The sequence below is a fragment of the Epinephelus moara genome, chromosome 22, assembly GCF_006386435.1.
Source record: "Epinephelus moara isolate mb chromosome 22, YSFRI_EMoa_1.0, whole genome shotgun sequence".
In the NCBI taxonomy this organism is placed as follows: domain Eukaryota; kingdom Metazoa; phylum Chordata; class Actinopteri; order Perciformes; family Serranidae; genus Epinephelus; species Epinephelus moara.
In genome coordinates this window covers 8,633,191-8,644,028 of record NC_065527.1, presented here as the reverse complement: position 1 = coordinate 8,644,028, position 10,838 = coordinate 8,633,191, and the positions used below count along the sequence as shown (strand labels likewise).

Here is a 10,838-nt window from a genome sequence, read left to right as displayed (position 1 = left end):
TGTGGGCCGTCCACACTTTGGCACAACAGGAACACAGAGTCAGCCCTAATGGCCCATACTCAGTAAACACAAGCCCTCTCCCATGTGGATTTGAGACAACAAAAGATTAGCACTATTTGCAAATATACAACTGAGTTCAAAGGCACGGCTCAGTGCCCTCCTTCCCTTCTTTTGTTTGAAGACGCAGCTTTGAATGTGACGGGCATCAGCTGCAACGGACTGTAATAGACTTGTATCAAAGTGTAAATCCCAAACTCTGAAATCATTTTCTTTAGCGAAGTCATTCTTTGCGTATCTAAAGAAGCTGTAAAAATGAGTTTAACTGAGGGAGGCAAATTTCACTCAGGTCAATTTGATTTTATAATTCTCAAAACAATCTGTTGTGTTGCAGAAAGAGTTGCAGTCTGGTGTGGGGGCGGCGTTTGGAGACGTTGAACCCGGTCAGAGATGCGAGATGTGAGCGCGCAAACCACGCCCCACATCCCCATGAGGTCCCTGGGGGCCCTTAAATGATGAGGCCTCAGGATTTTAGAAAGCAGTATCACTCGGGCCTTCTCTCGCCGTTAGTCTCACAGTCAGCGAGCCCCTACACTAAACGACTTGGAATTTGGGCCTGTCTACAATACTTGGAAATATGTCTTCCTCCAACACTGACCAGCGCCTGGAGCATCTCCTCAGCGCCGTGGAGAGCGAGTTCCAGAAGGGCAGCGAGAAGGGCGACGCGTCCGAGAGGGATATTAAACTGACGCTGGATGATGCAGACTTATGGAACAAGTTCAAAGAGTTAACCAACGAGATGATTGTCACCAAAACTGGAAGGTAGGTCCAATGAAGCAGTGGAAGCCGCGCTGGTGGCTTTTGCGCACAGGACGGGCGCATTTTACGCACGGGGTTTTCAGTGTGAGGAGAACATGTTAGTTTGGTTTTTATTTGGCATCAAACAGACCACACAAGTGCTCTGCCAGAGGTGCTGCTCATGAGGCCTCAGAGGCCCTTGGGTTCATAACGGTAAAGAAACCTGGTTGTGTGATTGCTCTAAAACAAAACGGTATTTTTCCACTCACAAACGACTTAAACAAATTCTTACAAATTCCACCTTTGTTGTTTTCCAGGAGGATGTTCCCGGTGCTGCGGGCCAGCGTCAGCGGCCTGGACCCCAACGCCATGTACTCGGTGCTGCTGGATTTCGTGGCCGCGGACAACAACCGGTGGAAATACGTGAACGGGGAGTGGGTCCCCGGCGGCAAACCGGAGCCCCAGAGCCCCAGCTGCGTCTACATCCATCCGGACTCCCCAAACTTTGGAGCGCACTGGATGAAAGCGCCCGTCTCCTTCAGCAAAGTCAAACTCTCCAATAAACTCAACGGGGGCGGACAGGTGAGAAGAGTGATGCGTAAAGATTATCATCAGTTATGGTGATGTGAAAACAGATTCCGACACTTTCTATACTTCTTCTGCTGAGACCCACAAATTAATTCATTACAAGAGAGTGAGTAATATTTTTTACTTAACCACTTGAATATCAAATGCACACTGAATTCCAAAAATCCTTTCACGTATTTTAGAAACTGTTGGATTTCTCAGGCATTGTGACACATGACAAAATAAGACCCTTCACTTAAGGAAACACTGGATTACATCACTTTAGAGCTGTTCCTTCATTTGATCTAAGAAACATATAAAATCCAAATAGCAGTCATGCTCTTTTTATAATATAAAAAAGTAACACTAACTGGATTTTTTCCACAGATTATGCTGAATTCTTTGCACAAATACGAACCAAGGATACACATTGTGAAGGTCGGAGGCATCCAGAAGATGATCAGCAGTCAGTCTTTCCCTGAAACACAATTCATCGCCGTCACCGCTTACCAGAACGAAGAGGTCAGAGAGCAAGAAACCTCATTAACACTCACTTGTCTTGAATATTGAATGAAATGCTCACAGCTGTCACGTCCTCCTCACAGATCACTGCCCTGAAGATAAAGCACAATCCCTTTGCTAAGGCCTTCTTGGATGCCAAAGAAAGGTAGAGTCTTAAGCCTGAAGTTATTCCTCAAATTATGAAGTGAGTGTTCTGACTGTGTGATGTTAAATAATATTGTATGTGATTGCAGGAGCGACCATAAAGACGTCCCTGATCACGGCGCAGACAGCCAACAGTCTGGCTACTCTCAGCGTGAGTTTCATTAATTTAATACATTTTTGACATGGAATAATGGTGTTTAAAATAATGGTAAAATTGTATGTTTAATTTTGTTCCTTTAACTCCTCAGTTGGAGGTTGGTTCCTCCCAGGCCAGAGTCCTATCTGCCCCAGCAGCAGCCCTCCTCAGTTCAGTGGCACAGCAGGCCACTCCTCTGGCTCCTACTGCGAGCGCTACTCCAGCCTGAGGAGCCACAGAGCGGCCCCATACCCCAGCCACTACCCCCACCGCACCTCCAGCACGAGTAAGACCCTCAGACCATACACATATAGTACACTGATCACGTTAGGAATCCAGATTAATGGGAGAATCGACATTTATTTGTGGTCTATGCTTGATTTTCAGACAACTACATGGACAATGCTTCGGGGACTCTGCCCACTCATGACAGCTGGTCTGCTCTTCAGATCCCCAACTCCACCGGCATGGGCACCCTGTCCCACTCCACCAACTCCACATCTAATTCCAGGTACGTGTCTTAACCATATACAGAAAGCAGATATTCGTGCACTTTGTTTGATTTAAAGTTCATCAAAAAAAAAAAACACGCGATGAGCTGGGGTGACACCAAATGATCACCATCACGTTAATAAAATCCTCTTGTCCCTTTCGTCCACAGTCAGTACCCCAGCCTATGGTCAGTAGCCGGCACCACCCTCACCCCTTCAGGCTCAGCCTCAGGCTCCATACCCGGAGGTCTGACCTCCCAGTTCCTGAGGGGCTCCTCCTACACGGGCCTGACCTCCTCACTGCCCGTCTCCTCGCCATCCTCCATGTATGACCCCAGCCTGAGCGAGGTCGGTGTCGGAGAGGCCCAGTTTGAGAGCTCCATCGCCAGGCTGACCGCGTCCTGGGCGCCTGTGGCTCAGAGCTACTGAACAGGAGGCATCTGTGGAGGCTTTAGGAGCACGATAAAGACATATATAAAAGATCCCGAAGAAGACGAAGTGTGACGAGACCTACGAGGATCTGTTCTGGTTCCTGTTTCTGAAAAATGTTTCATTCCAGAGTCTCTAATTTAAATAAAAGTGTAAAGTTAGGCAGGAGTCACGCTGAACAAAGTCCATGTGTGTAAAGACAGAACTTGAAAGACAATCATCTCCATCCATGTCGGAGAACTCCGCAGTAGAATAATAAGCCTTAGAATAGCTGCATGGTCAGAACTCTTCTCTGCTCTTAGTAATTCCCACAATGCCTGTTACACATTTATGTTTATGAGGTGTCGACATGTTTATCACACTTTTAAAACCTCCCTTTGCTCCACACGATGAACTGATCACTCCCTGATCTTTTTGTTTTTATTCTCAAATATATAAGACGAAAGAATTCTGCTAACAAAAAGGTGTATATGTGTGTAAATAGAATAAATTAACGTCCAGTGTTTTCCATATAAATGTGCCTTTTCTGATTGCAATAAATGTTCACACAAGTGCCTTCTGCATCCCCCCTCCTGCACAAACAAGTGTACATAACTATCTATTTGTATTTGAACTCACTGTGAGTTTTATTTATGTCATTTAATAATAAATTAAAGATTGTTTTCTCAAACATGGGTTTCATTTTGTGTGTGGTGCGCGTTTAGTACATCGGCAAATGATTTTAACCCCAGGAATGTGTTGTTTCCCTGCTTTAAGTACTGAAACACAAAACTTTTAATATACAGCAGGAAAAATTAAGCACACAGCACCATCTATATTAACACTTCAGCCCCGTAATCTGTGAGGTCAAAGGGCAAACAAGGGCCGCTGTGGGTTAATCAATGAGAAAAACATCAAGGGTCACGCAGCAGACGGCTTTAAATATTCTCATTTTGAACCCACGAGTTTCGAGTTGAGGTGTAACTCTCAAGTTGCCCTCGTGCATCAAACCACAATCATCAAACTTTTGGCCCCACAGTATGAGCTTTCTTTTAATAACAGCGTCCGCACGGCTACGCTAAGTGAACGCGGCGTCTCGGGCATGTAATTGAAATGACGAGGTGGTGGAGAAGTGTCCAGTTTAAGAAATCTATCGGGGTACTTTTCCATCACTGGCACCCTTTTGTTACAATCTGCGTTATGGTGCGACATACGGTTAACACATTCAGATCTGCATGTGAGGAGAGTCAAAGGTACAGAATATGGACCCAAAAAGCTAACACGATAAACTGTGGCTCCAAAGTCAGCTTTGCAGTATTAGAAGGAACAGAGAGGACCCAAACCCAACGCAGTGCAGGTCATCAGCCTTTTTATTTGCACAACTTAACCTTAAACACATAGTTATAAGAAGATAATTTAAATGTAGAAAGAATCTTTAAAGGAAACAAAAGGTTTTTAAATTAGAAATTATTCATAAAAAGTAAAGTATTTGGAGCCTATAAATGTATTTGGCATTACAGAAGGAGGCACAAACCCCACACACAATTAAAAATATAAAATTAAATAGAAATCATAATTTGCAGTACCATGGCAAAAGAAACTAAAACAAAAACAAACAAGCAAACAAAAATAGTCTTCTGGTTGACTCCACTTCAGGCCCGGCTCATACCTGTGGCCAGTGGCATGGCTGTGCACTCATGATGTCAGTGGTGTGATGTGTGTGTCAGGCCCACGGAGGCTCGGCCCCTGAGCAGTGATGGATTGGTCCTCACCCAGGTGCAAATGAAGGCAGGCGGGTTACGGGGCCACGGGCAAACAGTAATGAAGCAGCAATGTGACCTGCAGCTGGCGGGGCCGATCACAGCGGAGCAAAGGTCCCCTCATGAAACGCTGACGTCTCTGAAAACTTTCACTTTACTGCCTCTTCAAAATGTAGGAATTTAAATCCATTAGCTTGGAAGAAATACAGAAGTTGTTTTTGTAAACTATAATACGACACTTTCACTTACTGTACAAGTACTTGTGTTCAAAATCTTACTGAAGGAAAAGTAAAATGCAGCCGAGTAAATTGTTAATTGGGTGGAATCGGTTTTCCACGTGGTTGAGATGGTGGCTAGCAGCTAACGGTGCTAACTCCATAAACAGCCCTAAACAACAGCAACAGTGCTGAATGAGGTAATGGTGTTAACCCGGCCTCACTCCAAAGTTATCAAAATCCAGCGCTTGGTCGGTGACTTCCAGCATCGGACACCGACAAAAAAGCTGTCCTTTCATATCAGCATGATACACAGCCGGCGCCCGGTGGCGTCAGGGGGGAATGCGGTGGGACAACAACGAAAGTTAAAGCAGTGGAAGTCCAAGTAGGGTGGGCAGGAGAGGTGGTGGATGGGTCCAACAACCACCAACTTTCACCCGCGAGGTCGGTATTTACTTCCTGTAGGACTGTAAAGCCAAACCGTGTTCTTTTTTCCTAAACCCAACCATATGTGTGTATTTTGAAAACACATAATGCATGTAACAGGCTCAAGTTGACACAGTGTCCCAGAACGCCAACAACAAAATGCACCCAGGGTACCTTGCACGTCATATATGTCGTCATGCAAAGTCAATGACCAAGCAACGATATGTGACAAGGTCGGATTGAGAATATGTTAGGGAACCAAAGGGTGGGCACTACACTTCCATGACAACGCCATCCCAATATCAGCACATGTGAGCACAGTGCAAAGTGGAGGCGATGTGCTAGCCTGTGGCATATACACATGCAAGCGTTCGGACCAGCTACCACAAGAAACCACAGAGAGGCAGCGTAACTTCATTCTCTGTTGAGGATACCATTACTATAGAGTGTCGAAGTCACTCCCCTTCTGGTGAAGCTCATGGGACCTTAGATCGGAAAAAATATGAATGGCAGTGAATGGGGAGAGCAATATTATCTTTTGGTCCCGTTTGAGTTGCGACATGAAATCCTCGCTTCCTGCAGCTTGGCCTCCCCGCTGAAATTCCACTGTTTTATGATTAATCGATTTATGATTGAAGATGTCTGCGTGTTTTGTGCCAGGTTGCAGTCACTCCAAGCTGCAGGAAGCGAGCGACAGCTATGACGTCACATACGCGACCGCCTCCTGTGTACTCTTGAGTCTTTAAAAAGCTTATATCTCAGCAGTTTTACCACAAAGTATGACTTTCTTGACCTTAAAATGTATGTTTTAAATTCATTAACGACATATTTGGATTTCATGTCACAACTCAAACGGGACCAAAAGATAATATTTCTCTCCCCATTCACTGCCATTCATATTTTTTCCAATCTAAGGTCCCATGAGCTTCACTGGAAGGGGCGTGACTTTGGCACTCTATAATGATCTGCTGCTATGTTAATGCTCCGATTGTCACATACAGAACCTCGGTGCGTTAACAAGCTGACATTTACTAAACACAAAATACAGCTGAGGCTGAACCCAATTGAGGAGAAGGAGTTTTGCATCTCCAGAGAGAACTGTTTGTGAAATCTGGTAACTTGCATCATGTGATGTCATTTGATGTCACCTGAGTCAGCGTCAGTAAGGTACAAAGTCTATGTCAGTGTCCGAAATCACTCACCACATAGTCGTCTACATAGAAGTCCCTCGCTAGTAGCTAGAGGCTAACAAAACAGGATCTTTGACTGAATTGTTAGCAGTCAAGTTGCATTGTGGGTAATGTAGGCACCAGGTTTTTGACGAGAATAAAAAGGACGACGTCTCTGGTTCTGCTGCATCAGTTGTGGATTTTGACTTTCCATCATGAGTCCAACAATGTTTTCTTATGAGGAAAACACTTTTGGCATTTTGTGCATCTGATGCTTTTAATCTGAGCGTCATCAATGTTGTAAGCATCCTGTTGCAGTGAGGTCAGAGGTCAGAGTGGTATTAACTCATTTGTGTGATCGTATAATTGTTGACAAATTTTTGTAAAGAAAATGAGGAAAGTTAGTTTTTTTAATTTTTACATTAACATACAGTTTCTGCACATTATTCTAACGTATTTGTATTTAATGTCTCCCTGTTTCTCACATGACATATTCTTAATATATGAGTCAGCAGACCAATGAGCAGCTGACATTATTTTGATATTAGCCTGTATTTGTGAATCACGCTGGGCGATCACTAGTATGTGACGCTACTGTGTCTACAATCTACCAAATGTAGTCCAGTGAGTTCAGCCTGTTCATTACAGCTATTATTCATAGAGAGTTGGGAAGTGGAATAAATAGCCAAAAATAAAAGAGTACTGAACCCTTGTGTTTCATCTCCAGTGTGTGTGTGTGTGTGCGAGTGTGTGTGTGTGAGTATGAGTGCCTGTTTATGAGCAGTTGTCCAGACTTAGTGGGGAGGATGTTTGCTGATGGTCTTTGCTCAGTCTGGAGCGATAAACAGGTCCTGCTGGGCCCAGAGTCATCTCTGCTGGCTCACTTGCAGTGTGTGTGTGTGTGTGTGTGTGTGTGTGTGTTGATCTGAGGGCCCTGAGCTCACTGAAGCTTTTGTTCTCCAAGATGGCTGATCTGCTCTGTACACCGCAGCCTGCAGCCTGTGTTGGCCCTCACTAATTGACAATTACAGCTTGACTTTGCACACCGCCCTCCTCTCCACCCCTGGAAGTGTGTGTTCCAAATACGCTTTACAGAGTGTGGCCAGCACCCAGGTGTGGAGGATGGAGGACTCTAAACAACAGATGCAGATGTTGGGTTGGGTCACTGGTGCCTTATGTGACTATAGGTATTATTTTTTGTTGTAGCAGAGGTGTAGTGTTGGGTACAACACACCGGAACTACATTTTCTATCTGACAAAAATTGGAGGTTATTAATTACAGAAACTACGAGTGTATCAATTGATTAAGGAAAGGATGGACACACCAACAGGGACTGAAGCAAAACTCATCCAATGGGACTGATCTGAACCTGACAGATGAGAAGATGCCAGTCTCCTGTCTCATCTCTGTCCTGGTGTCCCCTCACGTATCCCTCCTCCACTTCCAGGAATAAGCCACCGAGCAGCCTTACGGAACAAGACAGAAGGGCGAAGCGGCCTCCGCAAACACCACGATTATGATGGTGAGTCACATTGTGCAGGGCCTTGCGGTTGATTTACGAGGGGCCGCTGCCAAAAAACAAGTTGTCAAGTCTGGAACAGCGAGTCAGCGCAGCGGAGGGGAGGTGTGTTTGCAGACCGCCCCCTCGTCCGCCCCGAAACCCCAACCCCGTCCCTCTGATGTCTGTGTGTCTTCGTTAATGAAGAAATTCTGGTACCTTGGTGAGACATTGCTCTCAGCTGAGCAGACTCTGCCTCCTCCGTGCCCTCAACCTCTGCGCAGTCACACAGCCGCCCCACCATTCCACAGTCCCATCAGGCCTCTGGCTGCACCTCCCTTGCAGTTAGTAGAGATACTGGACGTCGGGCTGCTACAGTGATCCCAAATCTGTCGCAGAATCCTTGAATTTTGGATGTTTTACCACGATGGTTTCAAACGTTTTCGAGGTCTGGTACTGAATTACTAGCAAATTCCAATGAATCCACTGCAATGATGTCTGCTACAAGAAAAAATTTGATGATATCTTTCTGTCTAATTCTTACTAGAGTTCTGCAGTGGCATCAAACATAGAGCCAGGCGGACTGGATACTACACACCAAGAAAGAAAAACACACCTGCACAGAAAGGCATACTCATCTGCTGCAGAGCCATACACACAGCTGTGGTCTACTGGCAATGGGAAAGTAGTCTAACGCTTACTTTTAGTGGGTTTACCCATGTTTTAAAAAAACTCTCGTACACATGCTAATTGTGGTAGAAAAGGGGCAAGCCTAAGATACCCATTTTCCCAAAAAATTAGCGTGTGTACAAGGGTTTTAAAACACAAGTAAACCCACTAAAAGTGTAAAGTTGACGTCACAGACAGGCTGGAGAACAGGTATACTCACACCTTTAAGACCCAAAACTGACTGAAATCTATATATTTTCTTTACTTAGTCCATTTTTTGTCCGTTAGCTTGCCAGGCTAACGCAAGACATTAGCTCTCTGTCTCATTCTAGCCCCTTTTACACTGCCAGAGTTTCGGCGAATGTTGGGCCGTTTTGCCGGCAAGCTGCGAGCGTTTAGACACACAGAGCCGAATTGGCGAGTTGATCCAAGGTGCCCAATTTTCTGCCTCGTAGGGTAGACATATTGGCGGAAACCTTTTAGTTTAAAAAGACCGAAGCGGCCTTCCACAACGGGAGGGGCTGCTGATGACTTGTGGGAGGAGCTGTTGATGACGCCGCACATGCGACCCACTGGCGGTGGATAAACAGGAAACAGCTGATAGCAGGAATTAGCGAGCAGCTAGTAGCAAGAGGGAAACACAAACCTGACAGACACTGTAAAGATGAGCAACTGGGGAGACAAGGAATTGTGCACCCTCCTTGCCCTCGCACACGAAGAGGCCATTAACCGTCAGATGACGGGGACAGTGAAGAACGGGCCGACTTACAAGAGAATCGCCGAAGGACTGACCAGCCGCGGCTTCCCTCCCACGTCACTGTTTACGTCACACGCTGAGCTACACATTTTGTTACTTGCTCACGCCCCCCATTGCCCCAAAAAAGGCGCATTCTGTATAAACCAAAGTAGGTAGGCGGCATTTTGCTGCACTCCCCGATTTTGTTTTTATACTGCCAATGCTGAAAAAAGACTGATTGGGCTTTCCTGCAAATTTGCACAACTCCTATCTAAAAAGGGCTAGTGTGTTTTATCCTTATTAGCCTGCATGGGAACACCTAAGGAAGGCTCAAGAACAGCTTTTTTGGTGTTTTTATTTCCGGTGACGTCACAGACAGGCTGGAGAACCGGCATACTCACACTTTAAAAACCCAAAACTGACTGAAATCTATACATTTTCTTTACATCATCCATTTATTGTTCTTTTTTTATCAATTAACGCAACACATTAGCTCTCTGTCTCATTCTGTCCCTCCTCCTCTCCCTCTGGACTTTGCAAATCTCCTTTGACACATGACAACCACAGATGCAAATGTGTGTCCCTTCACTGCCTCCACAGTGAAGGGAGAATCCAAAAAAGGAAAAAATTCTTCAAGAACTGAAGTAAACAGGGACAAACACTCACACAACTCATGCAGTATAATCCAAGTCTCATTTATCCAGTCATATACTCAGTAGAGAACCACTGCTTTAACTATAAAGTCTGGTGTTCTCCTTTTTGGCTCTTGAATAAAATCAAACTTGAGTCAGTTCAGTTCACAGCTGTCACATCTGCCCTGTGATATTCTCTAATCACATTTCAAACACAGCTCTGTAATCAGCAGGTCAGCCTTTGCAAAAACACTATTGTCCCGATGAGACAGATGTCTGAGGAGTGTTTTTGAACTACATGAGCAATTTCACACATTAGGAGGACTTGCTAGCCAGCATAAGCTAATGTATGTTCCCTCCGGTCACCACAGTGATGGTGACAGCCTCTCACCATCCTGAGAGGCCAGTCCAGTTAGCTGTGGACAGTCACACAAGCGGGGAAGACTTGTAAGCAAACTGGTCCTCACTGAAGTAACATTTAGCAGAGGTGCATGATATCCAGTGTGGTCTGAGTGAGAAACCGTGTCTTTCACTCATTGGTAGCTGCGTGCTGATTATCCCCGGGGTTCAGACAGCGTGTCGATCACTGCGCTCACACATAGTAGTCCTTTCTGTCAGTTTGGATCAAAGATAATAGTAACATTCCTTAGATTTTACTCCCAGTCACAA

The 10,838-nt window shown here is 45.2% G+C and overlaps 1 protein-coding gene across 1 annotated transcript; it reads left to right on the top strand.

Annotated features, from left to right (window-relative positions):
• Window positions 1-543: 543 nt before the first annotated feature.
• On the top strand, window positions 544-3,747 carry tbxta (T-box transcription factor Ta). The gene is made up of 8 exons (XM_050034637.1): window positions 544-819; window positions 1,113-1,377; window positions 1,750-1,884; window positions 1,968-2,029; window positions 2,118-2,179; window positions 2,277-2,450; window positions 2,552-2,675; window positions 2,826-3,747. Exons 1-8 carry the CDS (start codon window positions 635-637, stop codon window positions 3,082-3,084), a joined length of 1,266 nt encoding a protein of 421 aa, XP_049890594.1. The 5' UTR covers window positions 544-634; the 3' UTR covers window positions 3,085-3,747.
• Window positions 3,748-10,838: the final 7,091 nt, after the last annotated feature.